Here is a 19,378-nt window from a genome sequence, read left to right as displayed (position 1 = left end):
TTTCATTTGACCTGTTGTACTGAAATTCTGGCCCAGTGGGAAAGAAAAGCTGTATTAAATGGCACTTTTTACAGAGTTAAAGCAGTGGCTGGGGAAAAACTAGTTGTACTCAGCATGAAAAAGGTTTTAAAAAAAAATTAGGCAGTTGCTTCTAACAAAAAAAGGTGGTTGTTCTGGAATGTGGTCGTGGTCACAGATGCTGGCGCTGTTGCTGACGCGCCCCCCCCCCTCCCCCCCAGGGTTTTTGAGCAGCTGGTCCCTGTGCTTCAAAGCAGATAAAAATCTAAAGCATGCCCATCCAAAATCCTACGTATCTAAAACAAGGGGATTATGCTGAACAAGCTGTACAAAAAGCATACAAAAACTATCCACTGCTGTTACTGAAATGTGGCAGCTGCTATATGCAATTCAACTAATATTTAACATAATTCAGTGGGTTCTACTACTAATTAACATAATTCACTGAAAGGGGTCAGTGCTTTGCCTTTCCACCTAACCAGGGCTGTAACAGTACCATCAACCTGAAGCTGGGAAGAACATGAGCAGAGGACTTGTTGGCACACCCCAGTCTAGCCAGGTGCATCCCATCCTATGAAAGAGGTACACAGGCATCTAGTGTTAGGATTGCAGTTCAGATTCACCCCGAGTAGATGCACTGTTTGTTAGCATTCAGCCTCTTATCACAATTTGCATTGCTTTACGCCTTTGGTAAGCTTAGCAGTAGGAGTTAAGTGCTTTCATTACACCTTTGCTAGCTGCAGGTAGGTGAGCCTTTAACAGTTATAGCAGCACAAGCTGAAAAGCCTACAACTCATTATTACTTCCCTACACCCCCACAACAGCTGTCACTTATAGACAACAGTACAACTGCAGTTGGATGACAGCAGAATTCTGTGAGTGGTAGTTGAACCTAATCTTTCTTAAGAGGTAGCTAATGTCTGAAGTAGACAGTAGGTTCCTGAGCTGATCCTAAAAAAAAAGCTTCTATTTTGGACTTACAGCATACTAAGAAATACACAAGTGGCACCAGCAAGTTATTTTAAGCTGAACTGCAGCAGGTTATATAAGCACTGGTAAAAGTAGTAAAGCCAAGGCCTTAGCCACATAGACTGTAATCACGATTGAAACCACCAAAGCATTATAAACATACTCCTTTAAAAAATGTATTTTATTAGGGACCAAAGAGATTCTGCCTGTTGCATGGGTACACTACATATACCATCTAGACCAACTATTTAAGCACTGGGCATACTTACCTATTCCTAACCCCTTTCGTAAAAGAAGATACTCGCCTTAGGCTTCAGAAGAGTTCATACAGGCTACCCATTAATGGTTACTAGTCAGTGTTTAATAACTCTATTCCCTTCTGAATCCTGTGTGAATAGTAAATCGTAGCATGCCTCTAACTGAGGAGGCTCCTCGAGTTTGCTTATGTTCCTATTTGTAGTGTCCCTGGAACAATCCTTGTATGGAGAGTTAGTCAGCCTACTACTCATGCTGTTTTTGTCTTTTAGAGGAGATCTCACTTTCTGGCAGTAGTGGGAAATTACTCTGTTCCCCTCTGAATCCTGGGTAAACAACTGCTTCAAAGGACTGCTTAGTCTGGTCTTCCTGTCCCATTCTTCCTTAGCTGAACCACCACCAGTGATTTGGCCGCACTCTCTCAAAGGCTGTGCTTTTGTCGTTCTTTTTGGAGACGAATACAAGCCAGCAGCCCAGATATTGTCTCTCGTTATAGCAGGATTTACGTTCTCAGGCTCAGAGAAATCAATTAAAGAATGATCACTACTAGGCAGTTGGTGTGGTTTCTTACTTTGGTTTGCACCACGTCTTGGTTGGAAATCAAGTCCATCCTTCTCCTCTGGGTCCAGCTGGCTCTCTTCTTTGTTTATCCAGGAGGCTGCTGTCTTTCCTGAAGTTATGTTGCTTGCAGAGACTGTTTCTCCTGCACGTAAATCAGCTGCGTTTCTGTGAGCAAGGATCCGGTTGCCTTCTGAATCCTGGGTGAAATCTAAGAAGAAATCGTCTTTTACCCCACAGGAGGCTTCACTCTTACTGTGAGACTCTGTTTCTAGTACAGAAGAGTCTGGCAAAAAAGTCTGCAAGGCTAGCGCTTTTTGTACAAGATGCTGGGGTATAATCTGTATCTTCTTCTCTTCAGCTCTGCACGGTTGCTTCTGTGCTTCCTCTATCAGTGGAAACGTCAAGGTCTTCACAGGGGAGGCAGCCAAAGGAATTCCTTTATGTTCTTTATTTAGGATAAGGGGAGAGGACCTGGAGTTTCCTTTGTCTTTTTCACCTGAAAACAAAGTGGAATTGGATAACGCCAGAGCTGACACACACATTTCTCAAGGCTAGTCACTACCCGAGGCTATTGGTATGAAGTGTTCCTTGATGCTTGACTTAACAGCAGCTTCACTGCTCCTGCAAATAATGAAATACAGACTGCTCTACACAACATTAATTTTGCCACCACCTCATAAAAATCAGTATTTCTGTGCTACTGAGACCAGCTGGGTTAAGAACAGCTGCTTTAGGTTAGAATGCATCAGCAGCCCTCAACACAGGAACATAGTATAAACCTGAGACAGCTATAGCCTAGCTAGTAAAGTCTGATAAATTGATGGAGTATGGAAGTGAAGTTTTAGTACGTTTTCTTCTGATATAAGTAAGTTAACTACTAACCACAGTGTTTTAAAGGTCCTTGAGAACAGGTTATTTCTGGGAGTATAGAAATGCTAGCAAAGTAGTTGCAAAGAAAACCCTGAGAAAATTCCACAGCTTGCCTCCATCCCCAGATGAAGGAACCAAGTGCCACATCTACTTTTGAAACCATTTAAGATGGAATCTAGTATAATTTCTGAATATAAGCTAGTTCATCCTTCATTCAAGATATGCTATTTGTGTAAGACAAAAAATACAACTAAGAATTGTTCCAACTTCTTAAATCTTGTAGTAGACACCTAATGAACAATAGCAGCATTCAATGCATCCAAACACATACAATGAATAAATAAAATGAAATCAATCAATCAGTTGCCTCAAATGAAAATAAGTACATAAATAAATAAAAACATTATAATGAATTTAAAAGGTGTAAGAACAACAAATTCAAAGCAAAAACTGTCACCGGCCCTACACAATGCACAAAGTGAGAATTCTGTCAAACGGCTGCTTAGCGGTTTACAAAAACAAGCATGCAAGTTTCTGCTGGGCTCAGCTCCTCTCAAATACTCTCCCAGTTTCTTCAGGCTTGACTGCTCTTTGAATGGTTTGCTCTGTTCCTCTGACCCGTCTCCCCATAGATTACAGCTCTTGAAAAAAGCAATCTGCTTCACTGGTCAAAACAAGATAATTACATATATTAAACTGTACAATTTATGCAATGATTCCTCTGATCTGCTTATTACAAGACTGTTGATGAATTAGCTCTTATACAACTCTGAAGTACTGTCTCTTTTCTGTCAGTAAGGCATTAGTCTGTATCCTACACTGCTGATTTCTTCCTCTATTTCACTGCTGTCCATATTTGTTAATTTGAGAAGCACAGACAAAGCCCAGTTTCTTGTATTTTGGATTACAAAAGCAGCTTCCAAAGCACAGAGCCGGTCAGCTGGCTTAATTACCTTAAATACTGCCCATGTGATCTGCTCTTGCCTTTATTGGTCCAGTTAGGATTTAACGCTGCATTCTTTTGAAAAGGCTTTGACCAGCTATTCATAAAAAGCTTTCCTTGCAAAACTCCCACTGATTTCTCTTACAACCAGATTGTTTGAACCCAGTAACATTCATTCTGGCTTGCAGCTCTAACGTTCTCCCAAGAGCATTTAACAAACAGTTGAGGACTGCTATTGTTTAGAACAAATCTAGCATGCAACTCCCTAGAGGCTCTCCCTTCTCCAGTGATGGACAGTTGCCCACATAATACAGAACGGCTTGGTGTGTCTGCCCAGACAACACCCTTCCCAATTCCTGCTTTGATTGTCCTTTAAATGTTACACCATTTGACAAGCTGAAAGTTGAAATTCCACCTGAAACCCCCAAGAACGCACTACAGCATGAAGTTACAGGCATTCTTCAATTCTTGACTGAAGCGTATACGCCCTAGGCTTCAAAATGCTGGTATTACAGCGTTACTTAAGATTCCACAGTGGCAACAGATGAATTCAGTTTAACGGCAGAAAATTTTTAGGATGTCTCCATTGCACAAATACACTGCTGCCCTGGTCAATTTATTTTCAGGATGTCACAGTTAGTTAACAGGTGATATTTCCCAGAGCCTCGTACTCTGCAGGCCCTCATGTACCATAGTCCTGCCACTTGGGGTGTTTTATATGATCACTTAGGTTGAGTCATGTGCCTAGCCTTATATTTCACTGAAAATGCCAGTTTTGTAGAGAACAACAGAATCTGGTGCGTTATTTAAAGAGTTCAGATTGCTCTTGAATGAGGCCTGGCTGCAACTACTCACCGTTACTCACGCTTTAGTCTAACACTAAAAACACTGCTTTTAGATTAACCCTCCCAGTAAGTTCTTTTCCAGGAGTTCAAGCCTTTAACCTTTACCCTCCTCGCAAGGAAACACCTTTCTGCCTAATAAAACTGCCTACAGATAAAGTGAGAGAGGTTTTCTGTTACGGCCTGAAACTACTTTCCCACATGAGCGCAAGCTGGTTCACGTTACCTTTTTGAGTACTGAAGAAGGCGGAGAGGGTAGTTTGCTTGGTGCGTGACGGAGCTGCTCCTGCCTGCGTGAAAGACACTGAGGTGTACCCATCACAACGCCTTTGCAGAAGTCGATGAGATACTTTTGGCCTGGATATGAGAGACTAGGAAAGGAAAGAAACAAGTCGAAAGTGACCGTGCTCCGTTAACCAGACACCTACCCGTCTTCCAATGCCGTGGCATAATTCCTGCTTCCTTGATAACCGGTTCAGCTCTTCCTATCCAAGTGTCCTGCACAGCCCAAAGCGTGACCACATCCCAGCCTTCTCACGCGTCTTTGAGTACTTCTACGTCGCATCCATCTGGCACCTCGTTCAGCCAGCCCCTTCTAACTTACACTATAATTGTATCTTCTAATCGCGGTCGCTTACAAACTTACAGGACTACGCACGCCTTCAGGCGAGCACAGCCCCGGCTGGCAAAGGACAGCGCGCGCCCCTCACCTCTACCGGGCGCTGCTTCAGCTTCGCCGTGTCCAGCCAGACATCGCAGGCCCCGACCTGCTGGGCAGCGCTGCCTCCGCGTCTGCGCTTCATGCCTCCGCCTCGGCACCCGGGGCTCGTCCCGCCTTCGCCAGAGCCAGCGGGCGCAGGGCTCTCCCACGAGCCCCGCCGAGGGCCCGGAGCGGCCGCAGCGCCAGCCCGCGGGGGAGGGAAGGGGAAGGGGTCCCCGCGCTCCGGTGTCGCCCGCGGTACCGCCACCCCCCGGCCCGGCCCCACCTCGGCGCGCAGGCGCCCGCCTCACCCGCGCCCAGTAACGGCCGCCGCCGCGCGCGCGCCAACCGCCGCCGCGTAACGGCCGCCAACCGCCGCCGGGGGGGGGCGTGGCCCCGCCGCGCAGAGAGACCAATCGCGGCCAGGGGCCGGGATGAGCGGCAGGAGCGGTCCCGCCCACTCCGGGCCCGTCGGGGCCGGGCTGGGTTTTCCTCCCCCTCTGCTGGGACGGAGCCTGGCAGCGGGGTGGCCCTCAAGCTCAGGGGCAGCCGGGCAGGGAGAAGGGGGTGCCCGAAGAGGGGGACGTGACCCTCGAGGGCCGCGGCAGCCAGGCAGGGGGGCTGCCTCCAACAAGAACGAGCAGGGAGAGGAGAGGGGGTCGGGGAGGGCCAGGCAGGGGGCACATGGCAGTGACACCCCCCCGGTACCTGCTGCGGATGCCTCCCCGCAGGTGCTGCGGTCAGGGCTGACGCGCGCACGCGTCCGACAGGAGGGGAAGGCCTGCAGCGTAAACGGCAACGCTGCCCTAGCGTCCGCTCCGAGACCACCAGCCGGCGGGCGCAAGGAGAGGCGAGGGCGGCTGCCAGAAGGCTCCCGGGCAGGGCAGGAGGCCGAGCGCTCACAGAGACGGCGCAAGGCGACAGGGAAGCTGGGGCTCCAGTGAAGGTCAAGAAGGGAGCAGGGCCCAGGCACGTTTTTCTGACCGGCATGTGCCCTCTGTCCCCCCAACCCCAACCGTCTGCCACATGCAAGCCAAGCTCTGCCCCCCTCTCCCCCTTCCCTCCAGCCCCAGCCTGTCTCACCTTGTCCTCATGAGCAGCAGCTGTGGAAGGTGTGGTGCAGCCGGGGGCCCCAGCAGGTCCTCGCTCCGCCTTCGCCCGCCCTTGATTTGGGGGTTGCATGTCATTGTAGCCAGCACACCAGGGCCTGCTCATAGGCACTCTTCCAAGGCAGAGGTTGCAGAGACCTGCAGTGGTCCTTCTTATTTCCCTGGGGCACACTCTCCATCAAGTCATTCCTTGGCCCTGTTTCTCCTACCATCCTTTCTCTGAGCTCAGCACCCTGCTCTTACTTACTTCAGTTGCAAGGACATTAACTATGTCTTTCTCATACCTACCCACACTCTGGGCCATGTCACTGTATGGATAACTATAAAATTTCCTCAGCCGTATAAATGAGCCTGAACTGATCTTATGCAAGTTTGAAACCCTTGTTTGTTTATGATTCATACAGGCCCAACGCGGTACGTTTGTTTTAATGGCTTAGACTCTGCCACAGCTAACTGCGTCTAATACCAGATCACATCTCCTTACCTTTTGCTATGAGACCAGGTAGCATCCAAGAAACTTCCCCAGCCCACGGCTGTTAAGGCATAGAGTTGCTTTACTAATAAAGAACATTTTGTTCCAACTGTTTATTCCGACATTTGAATTAAATCAGTGTACCATTTTAAGAACAAGTTGGAACTAGTTCTGAATTTTAAAAAGCATAAACAACAGTTCACATCTTCACCCCTGCAGACAGCACTGACTAGCAGCAGTTGGCAAAGCATTTCACAGCTCTTCTTGAAGTTTGTGGCCAGATTCATCTGATGGCATCGCCACAGCTGCCTCTAGACCAAGCATTCAGGCCCACAGGCGAGCTCCCATGCTTCTCTCCTTCAGGGCTCTTACTCTTCTTTGAAACTCAGCTTGCTCTTCACCTTCCTGGCCATGTAAGTGGCTGTGAGAACAGAGCAGGTTACAGTGAAAAGGCACAGGGCAGAAAAGTTATGAGCTAAGTCACCCTGAAGTTTAGAATAGATCTGCCGCCTGGACTCGTAATCCAACACCACTGCCTCAATCTGTGCCAGAGTGCAGAGGACCAGGAACACATGAAAAATCTGATGGCCTTGCCCAAAAAAGTGACATTTCCCAGGGAACCACTTCTCTGGGTAAGGGTGCGAGAAGAAAAAGGCACCAATGAGGAAAAACAGCACCTGGCATTTGTGATACAATAGGGCTGGGTCAGCGTGCTCAGAGGCCTGGGCAGTATAGATTCGGTGAATCACAGGGCTAATGTCGAGCATGTAAGCCAGACCAGAGGGCATTTCCTGACAGAGCCTGCTCAGGAAGTGAGTGGACTGGTGGTACTGATACTTAGCGTAACAGGAGCCCGCACAGGACAGCCACGCTAACAGGACAGCCACCGGCATGTAAAACCCCTGGATCTTTTCGTGCCAGCTTGGCTCAATGGCATAATAGTAATGCACTAGGGCGCTGCCATACTGATAAATGGCTACTCCCACGTAGTCCATGAAGAAGAAGCTGTAGTGCCAGAACTCCGATTTGGCCTGCAGAAGATGAGCGAGGGTGCTGAACGTCAGGTACGTGATGGACGCCACAATGATGATGAGGAGGGGCTGGGCATGAGGGTCCTGCCCAAAATCCACCCGCTGCGAAAGCTGCTGGAACCGCAGCAGCAGAATCAACGTCGCCACCAGATGGGTCCAGACGTTGATGGCCTCATTGTGCTGCTGAAAGAGCGTCGAGAAGTAATAGCGCCAGGTCTGGTGAACTGGCCGGTAGCCAGTGTGGATGTAGGGCTTCCAGAAGACCTTCGGCACCTCTGAACTGCTCACGGTGGAGGGAGACAGCGGGGCCAGCAGCTGAGGGACCTGCCGCACGTTAATGAAAAGGCGGCTAAGCTTTTCAGTGATGGCAGTTGCCATGATGCAGCCAAACTCTGATTCACTGCCAAGCAGAACGCCCTTTGGGACAAACAGAAAGTTTTACCGTGGTGTATTAGGGACTTCACCAAAATTGAGGGGAGGCTGAACGTTATTGGCTTTTTAAGACATGTAAAGTCACGCATGAGAAGAGAATGGCCTCATTATATAATATCTGAAATAAATGAATCCGCAAAAATAGCCACATTAAAGGGGCTGAAATGAGATTTAAGAACCCCTGCTAGAGTACCCCATACTGTACAAGGGACAGTCTGGAAGAGCATAAGGTAGAGGACGCAAGTAAGGGGTTAACTGATACAACACTTCAGAGGCTATAGCAATTCCTAGTTGGCCTCAGCTCACGCTTTCCTGGCGGTTTGTGAGGTTTGAGACCCACAGCATCCTGAACGAACTTCCAGCTCAAGAAGCAGCCCAAGTTTTCCCTTTTAAATTGATTGCAGCGTCTGTCTTCACAAGCACTTAGTGTGTAACCTCCCTGCAAGCAGTTAAATAGGTGACCTCTTCTGCCTGCAAAGGGGCCGCACTTTAGAATGTAAATAACTGTAACATCACTAACAAAACATGTAAATAAGTTCCATGTTTTGAGTTTTTATTGCCTTTTTTCCCAGTCCTATTTTCCATGTGGTTTTGTACAAAACCTTTTAAGCTTGAGTGACTATCCTATTGCATCACTGAGGTTTAGAAACAGCATAATCTCTGAAAGCAAAATTTTCCATGTTTACATTTTTGAAGCTGCTGTCCTTGCAGAGACAAAGCAGACATTGCCAGCTTTTCCTGGTTTTGTAAAGCTGCCTTAGAAACCCATTGAAAAGAACATGCTTGGGACTAGGTCTTTTTTCACTCTTTACCTATCTAGGCTAACCAGATTTGCTCAACAAGTTTTAGAGACAACAACAGCCAGACTCCCTCCAATTCCACTGCTGTTTACAGTCTTAATTCTTGGCAAGTTCAGTCATTTCAGGACATCTCAGATAGGAAAAGCTCTCCAAAGTTTGGAAATAGTAGTAGGAGGGGATGGGACTATTAAAAAAAAAATCCATAATTTCCTCATCAAAATGGGGTAGATAGCTACGTAACTTATGCCTGTCTGAAGCTGAGGAGCACAGAAGATAAAAATAGGTTGCCTGCTGCTCAGAGTCCCTTGAGCCCTCTTTTCCTGCCCCATCTGCCCACCCAGCCTGGTTAAAAAGGTCCCCACAAGAAAACCAGTGCAATTGGCCTGACTGGGGGCATCACTTCGCAGACTGCGATCTGCATCCCTGCTCGGCCTGCTAGGCCCTACTGTAACACTGAACTACACGCAGGCTGCCAGTGAAAAATTAACTTCCTAGACCTCTTCCGGACTTGCAAGGACTCCGTTGAACTGAAACAACCCTGACTCCTGCTGGGGAAGATATGGGCAAGAGCAGAGCTTCCTAGGTAAGGCTATTTAGATCAAAACCTTTGGGGGGGGGGGGGGGGGGGAAGGCAATTTAGAAGAAAAAGAAAGCCACCCGCTGCATGGAGCACTTACCTTCACGCCAGTCACCGAGCCAGGGCTGCCCCCGAGGAAAGCTGCGGTACGTGGGAAGGGGGCTCGGGTGCAGACCGTGTGGCAGCAAGAAGCCAAATTCCTGCGGGAAAGATGCCCCCAGCTTCTGTCGAGGGAGATGCTGTGACAAAACCAACGGGGAAAAAGTCTGTATTCAAAGCAGCCAAACACGAGACAGGATACAGATTGGTATTTACGTCAGTTAGTCCCAAACTTGTTTGGGCAGGACTTAATCTGTGAGGCTCTTACAAAATTCAGTTACAAACATCCTGCGCTGCATTGGGAATCCTTAATCTCACTTGTACTCTGAATAACAGCATCCACATACCTGTAAGACGTCAATAACGTTGCCTCAAGCGCCTGTTATTTCCTACAGAGTACTTCCTTTCTCAAGTAGCATCCACCCATCCTGCTGAATTTTCCTTAATGAGACACGCTGACTCCCTCTCCAGCTGTTTACATGCATATTTGCTCCTATGCAGACCACTAATTATCCTTCTTAAGCACAAATATGTGTTTTATTTTTAATTACGTTCAGCTCTTTCTGAATTTGGCCCAGGCTCACCAAACACAGGCTATCTGCGAATGCAGTTCGTACGCCGTGGCTGGGCGCCAGGCCTGGCCAGCCTCTCCTTCCTCCCACAGCAGCAATTTTATCAGACTTGCAGAAATCTTTTATGGGGCAGCCAGGGAGCGATCCCTCCTCCTGCGAACTTGCTTCCTGAAGGTGCCTGGGGTATTTCGGGATTCAGATGCATGCTGGGTCAAAGTCCTCTGCAGTCAGAGGCAAGGGGCAGCAGGGATGACCCCAGGCCCCCTGCCCTCCGCTCCTGGGGGCCCAGCAGGTCCCACTGCCCCAGGCAGGGCTCCCCGCCGGGACCCGCGACCCCGGCACCGCGGAGGTCTCCCCAGCCCCCTGCTCCCCCGGCCCCGAGAGCCCTGGGAAGCCGCCCCAACCGCTGCCACCGCCCGGCTCCCCGCGAAGGCACCTGCTGAGCCGGCTGGCGGCTGCACTGCGCTGCGCTGCGCTCCCGGCAGCCGCTGCCCTCCGCTCCCGGAGCCGCGGGCCGGGCCGCTCCCCCGCAGCGGCCGCCCCCTCCGCCGGCCCCGCCCCCGCGCTCGGCCGGGCCCCGCCCCCGCGGCAGCCCCGCGCAAGCCGCGGCCTCCCCCTCCTCCAGCCCCGCTGCAGCCCGCGGCCAAACCGCACGAGTTCCCCACGTGCGCTCGAGAAGAAATTAAGAAACTTAAGAAGCAATTTTAAAAGCCCACGATTAGATTACTTACATATCATCCTTAATGTACTCTAAAGGTTGTTTATCTTTACACAGCTGCCTTCTGATGTCAGCTTACCAGCTGTAGCTCCAAAAAACCCATCCAGAGACCAGGTTCTTCTTGTGTCCTGGAGATGATCGTTTGCTGCAGGAAGCAGCCATGACAAAAAGGATGCATGTTTTCCCATTAACCAGGCTGTAAACCTTTCAGGAGCTGATGGATCACACAGTTCGGCAACAGCCCAGAACCCTGCTTACCGCAGAACTGCGCTGAGTTCTTTTTCCTCTTAATGATTTATCCAGCACAGGTTAAGGATAATCTCAACATAAAATAAATCAGCATGACTTTCATCTCCTGTACTCTCTCCTCTGTGCCACAGTTGTTTTCCTCACAGTCCTTCCCAAACTGTTACCATCCTCTCCCTCTTTGCACCCCCACATTTCATTCTCTCCTCCAACCTTCCCTCCCCACAGCTGCTCTCAGAGGAACTAGACCCTGGGCATTAAGCTCCATTTAACACAAGAAGCCACATAAAGCAAAAGACTGGACAACAGAAGGCCTCTCTAGCTCACATCTGACAGCTTTGGCAAGTAAGGAACTCCCATTCATTTTGCATCTTTTCTTACTCTCAACACTGTTTGGGTTCTGCCAGTGCCTTGAAAAGGCCCCAAAGCATTTGGAACATTTGAACTCCTCAGGCAGCAAAGCAGTAGGTTGAAGATTTTGGGGGGAGGAGGGGTGGCTGCTAATTGTATGTAATATTATATATGGGAACTGACCCAGTGATCACTTTTTATATTATAAAAACTCAAATTATTTCCTATGCATTTTTATGTAATGGATTCAAGTCTGTTCAACGTTTAGCTTCTCTTTCATTGTCCTATTCACCTCCCCTGCATGGATCCTGCTCTCAATTTATGCAAGGCTGGTAAGTGCCATTAAAAAGCCTGCAGTATTTCACCCTGCAAAGGGTGCCTCCTTTCCAACAGGCAGAAACACTGTCTGTCTGTCTTACCTTAAGTTAAGAGTATTACAGTGCTTCTGAAAATTCTTCACGTGAAGGCTTCCAGCTACCCAAACATCTCAAGCTTGATATTATCTCACTGTAGTCTCAACCTTCTTCTATTGTTCAAACAGCCTCCTATACTTTTTGGCTAATTAAGTGCAAGTCTGATGCAGTAAGTGGGATACATAAAGCCTTCTAAAGGCAGGTCTCTTCTTCAACAAGCCTCAGAACACTAAGAAAGTGGTCCACTACTCAATCAGCCCCATTTAAAAAGAACAAAACCCCAAAGAAAAACCCACACCCAGACCCTACTAGGTTTTCCATCTGCAGATTATCCAAATCCATTACCTGTCCAGTGCCAGAGGCTACAGATGCCAGACAAACCCAAAAATACACATTGTAGCAGGCCTAAGGATTAAGGACACAAACTGGGGAAAACATGACCGAGTGCTTCTCTTAAAGTTTCAAATACTTACTGCTTAATTTCAGAATTGGCACTGGTGCTGACACTAACAGAAGCTGTCAAATCCAAGTGCCTTCACAGCTTCCCTGCTCCGGCAGAAGGCAATCTTTGAAGCCAAGTGCCTTCCAAACAAAGATGTTTGGAGTGAAGCAGCTGTAGGCAGGTGGCTATTTACTCACACCAAATGCAACCTTGTCTTTACTGCAGAGAAGTGTGAACACTTGTGGATGCGCATGACACTCCCTGGATCAGTCTTAGAGAAGAGGGGTTTGTTTCATTTGCCTTTAAAGCACAAAGTAACTATGCAATACAGTAACTCTACCACCTAATCCACCAAAAAAGCATCTTTGCTCACAGCACAAGTACAGTTGCACCCATTTTTCACATCCCAGAAAAACCAAGATGATATGCATCCATTTGCAGGGAAGATTTGATCTTCAGACTCACCCTGCAGCATAATTTACTATCCTAACAGAGTACCCGCAGCAGACAAAATTAAAAACAGATCTTATCTACAGCAGCGTCTTCTGTTCAGGCAGGCACATGATCCCAAATAGAACAGGTTCCTGAACTTAAGCTTTGTGACATTACATGAAGCAGCACAGAAGTCACAATTCAACAGCAGAATTAACATTCTAGAAATCCTTACACAAAAGCCCCAAAACAAGAAAAAGAGACTGGAGTCATGTGGTAACAAGGACTTGCTTGTTGAAGTGTCAGCATCCAAAGGGAGGTGGTTCTAAACCATTTTAGCAAAAACACAACAGCTGACAACTGCTGAGGTGTCAAAACAAAGCTCTCACTGTAAAATTAAGACAATGAAAGTGCTCTAGGGAAAAGGCAGTCATGCAGCATTCCCATGGACGGTAAGGAGAAGTGCTGCTACAGACTTATATCCAGTGTTGATTAAGGACTTCCCTTAAACCTCAGCTAACCCATGTCATGTCTTATGTCACTTTTAGAAATAATTCTCATGGTAACAGCACTGTGCAGCTTTATTTAGTCACTCAGTTACAGTAGTATTTTAGAAGACTGGGACAGAGTCAGATTTTGAAGTGTTACAGATATTCAGCATGGAATAGTATACTACATATTCCTTTCACAAAGTCTTACAGAGCTGATACAGTACTAGCCATCAACCCAGTAGCAAGCGCTCTGGAGTAGAAAAGGATGCAACAAGAAGATAGCTACACTGGAAAGACAACACTTTAGAAAAGTGAAACATGTAAGGTCTCCCCTCTAGCCCCCAAAGAAAGTGTACAGTTTGGATCTAACTTTACAGTTCTACATCAGTTTCTAGAAACTTAAAAAACAAAAACCAAAAAAGAAAAACCACTGGCCAGTACAGTCTTTGGATATTTAGAGAAGGGGGAGAGTCAGTTTCCAGAATGAAGTCAGTCGGTTTCGGCCTCACCAGGGTCTTTGCCTTCTTTGTTCTTTCGAACCTCTTCAATATGCTTGTCCTGAAAGATAACAGCATCGAAGCAGTCAGTTGCCCAAGTTCAGAGAACGGCAGGACTCCAGGTTGGCAGAAGAGCATGTGACTCTGCCTTCTGACCCAAGTTCCCACCCCTCCAACCAACAAGATGAACCATGACAGAGGTTATGGAAATTAAACTTTTCAGAGTAAGCAAGAAGCTACAACTCCGTCCATCTCCTCTCCCTCAAGAGGATTTCTGCAAAGACTCTTGTAGATTTAATAATCTTTATTAGACAAACACCCAAGGACATCCATCTATTCATAGAGATCCCCACACTCGGCCATTTACTCAGCTTAAAATACAGATATGTACCCACACGGCTGGTTTGCAAAGTAAAGAGGTAGTTCTCCCCCAAATGGGGGCCCAGAACTCTAAACCTACCTTCTCCCTCAAGCGTTCCAGTTTAGCAGCCATTTGTGCCTCGCGGTTTTCTTTGTTAGCTTCCATTTTGTGGGTCAGCTTCTCTTCTGCCATTTTGCTGAAGTTGTTATTTTCTTCAATTGCTTTCTGAAGCACTTCTTTTTCATGCTCCCGTTTCTCAGCTAGCTGCTTCAAGACTTCCGCTTCATGAGACTAACAAAGTAGACCATGCATGTTTTAAGCACAAATGAACTACACAGACAGTTACAGTCAGATTGTCTGCAATTCTTTCAAGAGTCTTCTGCTACTTCAGTGGAGAATGGGATAACCTCATGATTCAGGACAAAGCTCCCCAGTGCTTCCCCCTACACCCATAACCCCCATTTCACTAGGGCAAAATACACAGGAAAGTAAGTTTCTGCCATTAGTTAGAAGTTTTGTTAATTGGACTTTTCCCCAAAAGAAAGAACACATGGATTTTTGTTTATACTAATACATCTTTCCAAGAACATTCTTACTTCTCAGCATAACGAATTACTGCGATCCTGGACACACAGGAGACTGCACTTAGATTCCTAGGCCTCTGTTGTACAGCCAAGGTCTTTAAGCCACATTTCAACAGCAAGATCATGTATCAACCAAGACTCTGTACTGGCAAACCTAATTAGTGATTCATCACTAAGTTTTCTAGGAAAACTTGATACTTTCCTGAGGTTTTAGACAAAAGACAAGAAAAATCAATTTCTTTCCAGAAGAGCATCACTTCTCTCAACTCAATACTCTCCCCCAGTTTTGGAAGTGACCACTCAAGATCATTTCTTGAACAAAGCTAAGGCCTTCCTGACCATCACAAAACTTCCTAAAAACCTCAGAGATTCTACCAGAACTCAGTTAATATTCTGTTTACAGCAGTACAGACTGCTAATCATCTGTCTCAAGCAAAAAGCAAGACTTAAAAAAACTCCTACAAAGAACAGTTCAGCAGAGCTCCTTTAACCTGTTAAGCTTGTTGTTTTGAATTTACCTTACGTCTCTCCTCCGCTGCTTCCAACTTCTTCTGAATTTCTTCCAATGACAGATCCTTCTTCTTCGGGGGAGAAAGAGGAAATTCTGGAACTGCTTCTTTTGAGCGGGGACTGAGTATCAGCTCAAATGCCTGCCCAGAGGCACGCTTTTCCAGTTCCTTCACTTGAATATCTGCAAAACACAAAATTGGTATTTTAAGCCAGGAACTGATTCAGGTGACTTGAAAAAGAGCCTTCAGAAATCCAGGGCCACAAAAGGTTCATTCCAGGAGAGGGGCAGCATCCAAGCCTGTCCAAGTCTCACTTTAAGCAGCACCCCCATTCAAAATGGAAGCAGGCAATTTTGTTTCTAAACCTTGGATATACATTATCCAAGTGCCAGACATTTTACTCTAATACTAGGGTCATGAAAAATAAGTTCATCAGTACTTCAAGTGAAAAGCATTCCTTCTTCAGTGAAGGAAAAAAAAAAGAAATCTATGGAAGAGCTCCAAGGTATCTGCCTACAGTCTGACCTGGCAGGGCTAAGAACCGAGACCAGTTCTCAGCAAAACATTGAGCCCGTGTTCTGCACTTCAAACACCTATGAACAGGCATGTCAGCCCTGTTTGAGTCCAGCTGTACTAGCACACAAGTTTTGATCACCAAGATGTCTACATGATAGTCAGTTTTGCTAACTGAGCAGATGGCACGCAGATGAACTGAAGCCTGTCTGCTAACAGATGTAGCCAGCCTAGTTAGAAATGGCTTTTAGTATGTTTTCAGAAGCACTCAGTGTAACAGCTTCTCCAAAGAAGCCTAGAGATGGGAGAAAAGCATAGTGACTATGCTTCATTTGGCTGCATTTTTTCCTCCTCTTCGAGAGCAATTTTAAGTTTAGAAAAAAAAAACACAAGAGCATTCAGCGCTAAACATTACATACCAGAAGTAGCCATGTCCAAGAAAACAGACTCAAGAAGCGAGCTTTGGGAGAACGTCAATCAACTGGACTCCTAGATAATAAAGAGACATCATGTCTTTGATTAGCCAGTACATGAGTTTCTCTCCACTCTTAACTCCCAATAAAATTGGGAAGTATTACTAGAAACAAAAGACAGTCAGACAAGTCAATGCATTCTCTACTTCCAAACCACCCCAGGAATGAGAGTGATGTACCCTACTGGGAGCAGATAAAATGGGAATGAAAGAATGTTCCCAATTTTCACAGAATTGGTATGTTTGAATTGACTACTGCCTATCTGCATAGTTTCAGTCCCCACTTCACTGTATTGCAATTGAAATATACAACGCAGTTGTATATTAAGCAGTTAAATTTACAATGCATACATTACTTCAGTGTACAACATACACTAAATATTTCTCTAAGGCACAATTTAGCTCAACTAAAGCAGATGGGTACTGTATTTTACTTCAGAGAAATAAATTATAGAAAGACAGTAGAGATGCAACTCCAGCTGCTTCCAAATCACCTTAAACATGTACATTAAGCTCATTTAAATGTGAAATTTGTGCAACTGGAGCCAAACGCATCCTTTGTCCCAAGCTACTCAAAGGCAGAGTCATAGCACAACAGAAGGAGCACAAGCATTTTGCCTTGGCCAGCATCACTTGTTAGAGAGGGCTGTTATTGAAGTGCAACACAAAGCATTCTAAGGAAATGCTGAAGGGAAAAAAAGGTTGTTGTTTTTTGAAAACAGACGATAAAGTGAAGACAGGGACAATAAGATCACACAGTAGACGAGTCAAAAATTCAGTCCCACCCACCACCAGACAGCAAGCAGGAGTGAGGCAAGAGCTGAAGCTCAGTGCCTGCATGAGCCCTGCGGAATGACAGGCCCTAGAGCCGCGCAGCTGCTGCCGGGAGCAAACGGGGGGCGGCATCGGCGGATCCGGCTCCTCCAGGCTTCGCAAGGCAGCGGCGCGGCCCCCCGCCGGCCCCGCCACGGCAGCGGGCGGCGCTGGGACCCGGGCACCCAGCCGGCCCCACGGGGGCTGCCCCGCGCGCCGCAGGGGCCGCCGCCCGCTCCCAGCCAATGGGCGCCGAGGGCGTCGCGCGGCTGGCGCCGGGCCCCGCCCCTGCCGCCCGCGCCTCTCCAACCGCACCGAATTCAAACCGCCGGAGAGCGCGCGCGGGGGGCTCGGGGGAGGGGGCGGGGCTAACGGTAACATCCGGGCACCTGGGCGCCCCCGACCGCTCCCCTCCGCCCACCGCAGGTGCGGACCGCCAACCCCCCCCCCCCACTCCCACCCCGCGCCGGAGCCCCGCGGCGCTCAGCCCCCCTCCCCGTCCCCGCGGAGGGCTCGCCCTGCCCCGCGGCCGCGGAGCGGGTTCCGCCACCGCCGCGGGCAGCCGGGCTCGATGGCAGCGGGGCGCGGCTGCCTCGGCGCCGCCCCTTCCCCACTAACAATGGCGGGGTCCTGTCAGGGAGGGGAGGGGGGAAGCGCCACCGCCTCTTTCTCCTCCGCCGCGATTAAGGGCGTCTCCCCTTGGAGAAGCCGCGCCGAGGGCTCTCGCCGTGCCGCTATCAGGACAATAGAAGCCCCCTCGGCGGAGGGAGGGGAAGCTCCCCGCCCATTGTCTCCCGCAGCCCCTGCTCCTCTTTGTCACCGCGGCTCCCTCTCCCCCCACCCTCGGGAGGCACCGGCGGACGGGGGGGGGAGTACGCGACAACCTCCCCCCCAAGCAGCGGGGAAGGGACAAAAGGCACACGCGAGCGGAGCCCCCTCCCCTTCGCACACGACAGCCGCTCCAGAGCCCCTCGGCGGCTGACCTGCCCCGCCGCCCCTCCTCTCGCGCGGACACCCGCCGCCTGGGTGTCGTCCTCTGAATGGGAACGGTCGCGCTTCGGAACCGACACCGCCACCCCTCCCCCCTTCCCAGGGTATTCCTACGGCCGCCAGCCCCGCCGACACACGCCCTGTCGAGCGCCGAGCCCCTCCTCAGATCATCGCCCTTTCTTCCCTCTCCTCGAGGCTCCCCGCCGCGACAGCCCCCGACGGCTGCCGCTCCTCCACCTCCATCGAGGCGGCCACCGGAGAAAGGCGGAGGTCTTGGGGGTGTGGGGGGAAGGAAGCACCCCGGGGGCCGCTCGCTGCCCGGCGCCGCGCACACCCACCTGCTCCCTCCGCAGCGCCAGCCACACTCCGCTCCCAACCGCCCCGCCGCGCACAAAAGCGCCAAACAATGGCACGTGACCCGCCCCGCCCCGCCCCCATTGGCCGAGCGCGGCGGCACGTGCCGCCCGCCGGGGGGCCGGCGGGGAGGGCGAGGCGGGGGGTTCGCTCCCCCTCCCTCCCCTCCCCGCCGCCGGGTGCATGGCGGGAGCTGTAGTCCGGGAGGGGGGCGGGAGCGCGGGGCTGCGACCCCCGCGGCCCGGCGGCGCGGGGAGGGGGGGGGGCGGGAAGGGAAGGGCGCGAGGCTTGGTCTCGCCGCGCCTCGCCTGCGCGGGCGGCGCCGGCGGTCGCGCGCCTCCGCGCCGCGCTGCCCGCCTGCGCCCGGGGGGCGGCGGGACTCCCTTTGTCTCCCGCCCCGGTCCCGCGGGCGACTGGCAGCGCCTGAGGCAGCGCGGCCTCGCGATTTGGGGCTCGCCCTTCCCCTCGGGGGCGCGTGGTGAGAGCGGAGCCGTTGCTGGGCTGGTCAGCTCACTGCCCTTGGTCACCTCATGGCCACGGTCACCTCAGAGCTGGCCAGGCACCTCATGGCCATGGTCACCTCAGGGCTGGCCAGTTAGCTCAGGGTCCTTGGTCACCTCACAGCCCTTGGTTTCCTCACAGGCCTTGGTCACCTCAAGGCCATGGCCACCTCTCCGGGCCACAGTCACCTCAAGTGTTGGCCAGTTACCTCATGGCCACGGTCACCTCAGCGCCCTTGGTCACCTCATGGCTGCAGTCACCTCAGCATTGGCCAGTTATCTCATGGCCACGGTCACCTTAGGGCCACGATCACCTCAGAGCCCTTGGTTTCCTCACAGCCCTTGGCACCTCAAGGCCACAGTCACCTCAGGGCCCTTGGTCACCTCAGGGCCACAGTCACCTCAGCATTGGCCAGGTACTTCATGGCCATGGTCACCTCAG

At 49.9% G+C, this 19,378-nt stretch overlaps 3 protein-coding genes and 1 long non-coding RNA gene across 10 annotated transcripts; 1 reads left to right on the top strand and 3 right to left on the bottom strand.

Annotated features, from left to right (window-relative positions):
• Positions 1-1,149: 1,149 nt before the first annotated feature.
• On the bottom strand, positions 1,150-6,869 carry AUNIP (aurora kinase A and ninein interacting protein). 4 transcript variants are annotated; one of them, XM_068917605.1, is made up of 4 exons: positions 6,752-6,869; positions 6,242-6,405; positions 4,685-4,829; positions 1,150-2,299 (listed from the first exon to the last, which is right to left on the bottom strand). In XM_068917605.1, exons 1-4 carry the CDS (start codon positions 6,774-6,776, stop codon positions 1,341-1,343), a joined length of 1,293 nt encoding a protein of 430 aa, XP_068773706.1. In that variant the 5' UTR covers positions 6,777-6,869; the 3' UTR covers positions 1,150-1,340. The 4 variants fall into 4 exon arrangements, with proteins under 4 accessions (XP_068773706.1, XP_068773708.1, XP_068773707.1 ...); XM_068917607.1 differs by having other exon boundaries at positions 6,242-6,321; positions 6,752-6,829; XM_068917606.1 differs by lacking the exon at positions 6,752-6,869 and having other exon boundaries at positions 6,242-6,681.
• PAQR7 (progestin and adipoQ receptor family member 7) lies at positions 6,804-10,782 on the bottom strand. 3 transcript variants are annotated; one of them, XM_068917608.1, is made up of 3 exons: positions 10,687-10,782; positions 9,680-9,818; positions 6,804-8,187 (listed from the first exon to the last, which is right to left on the bottom strand). In XM_068917608.1, exon 3 carries the CDS (start codon positions 8,146-8,148, stop codon positions 7,108-7,110), a length of 1,041 nt encoding a protein of 346 aa, XP_068773709.1. In that variant the 5' UTR covers positions 8,149-8,187; positions 9,680-9,818; positions 10,687-10,782; the 3' UTR covers positions 6,804-7,107. The 3 variants fall into 3 exon arrangements, with proteins under 3 accessions (XP_068773709.1, XP_068773710.1, XP_068773711.1); XM_068917609.1 differs by lacking the exon at positions 10,687-10,782 and adding an exon at positions 10,026-10,610; XM_068917610.1 differs by lacking the exon at positions 10,687-10,782 and adding an exon at positions 10,263-10,610.
• On the top strand, positions 8,194-13,582 carry LOC138062044 (uncharacterized). The gene is made up of 2 exons (XR_011136025.1): positions 8,194-9,585; positions 11,026-13,582. It is a non-coding gene; the product is annotated as an uncharacterized lncRNA (long non-coding RNA).
• STMN1 (stathmin 1) lies at positions 13,416-18,590 on the bottom strand. Of its 2 annotated transcripts, none has more exons than XM_068917614.1 (5): positions 18,421-18,590; positions 16,227-16,296; positions 15,304-15,476; positions 14,301-14,492; positions 13,416-13,901 (listed from the first exon to the last, which is right to left on the bottom strand). In XM_068917614.1, exons 2-5 carry the CDS (start codon positions 16,237-16,239, stop codon positions 13,833-13,835), a joined length of 447 nt encoding a protein of 148 aa, XP_068773715.1. In that variant the 5' UTR covers positions 16,240-16,296; positions 18,421-18,590; the 3' UTR covers positions 13,416-13,832. The 2 variants fall into 2 exon arrangements, with proteins under 2 accessions (XP_068773715.1, XP_068773716.1); XM_068917615.1 differs by lacking the exon at positions 18,421-18,590 and adding an exon at positions 17,069-17,295.
• Between the last annotated feature and the right edge of the window lie 788 nt (positions 18,591-19,378).

The sequence above is a fragment of the Struthio camelus genome, chromosome 23, assembly GCF_040807025.1.
Source record: "Struthio camelus isolate bStrCam1 chromosome 23, bStrCam1.hap1, whole genome shotgun sequence".
Taxonomy (NCBI): domain Eukaryota; kingdom Metazoa; phylum Chordata; class Aves; order Struthioniformes; family Struthionidae; genus Struthio; species Struthio camelus.
Note: the sequence above shows the minus strand (reverse complement) of the source record. Positions and strands in the feature narration are given on the sequence as shown.

Bases quoted from the DNA above. Each gene is read 5' to 3' on its own strand.
- AUNIP (XM_068917605.1), bottom strand. From the start codon at position 6,776: ATGCTACCTGGTCTCATAGCAAAAG. The intron at 6,406-6,751 runs GTAAGGAGATGT...GGACCACTGCAG, and splicing joins ACCTGGTCTCATAGCAAAAG to GTCTCTGCAACCTCTGCCTT. The intron at 2,300-4,684 runs GTAACGTGAACC...CTTTGTTTTCAG, and splicing joins CTTCTTCAGTACTCAAAAAG to GTGAAAAAGACAAAGGAAAC.
- PAQR7 (XM_068917608.1), bottom strand. From the start codon at position 8,148: ATGGCAACTGCCATCACTGAAAAGCTTAGCCGCCTTTTCATTAACGTG.
- STMN1 (XM_068917614.1), bottom strand. The intron at 14,493-15,303 runs GTAAATTCAAAA...CTACTTTGTTAG, and splicing joins CAGCGGAGGAGAGACGTAAG to TCTCATGAAGCGGAAGTCTT. The intron at 13,902-14,300 runs GTAGGTTTAGAG...GTTATCTTTCAG, and splicing joins TGGAACGCTTGAGGGAGAAG to GACAAGCATATTGAAGAGGT.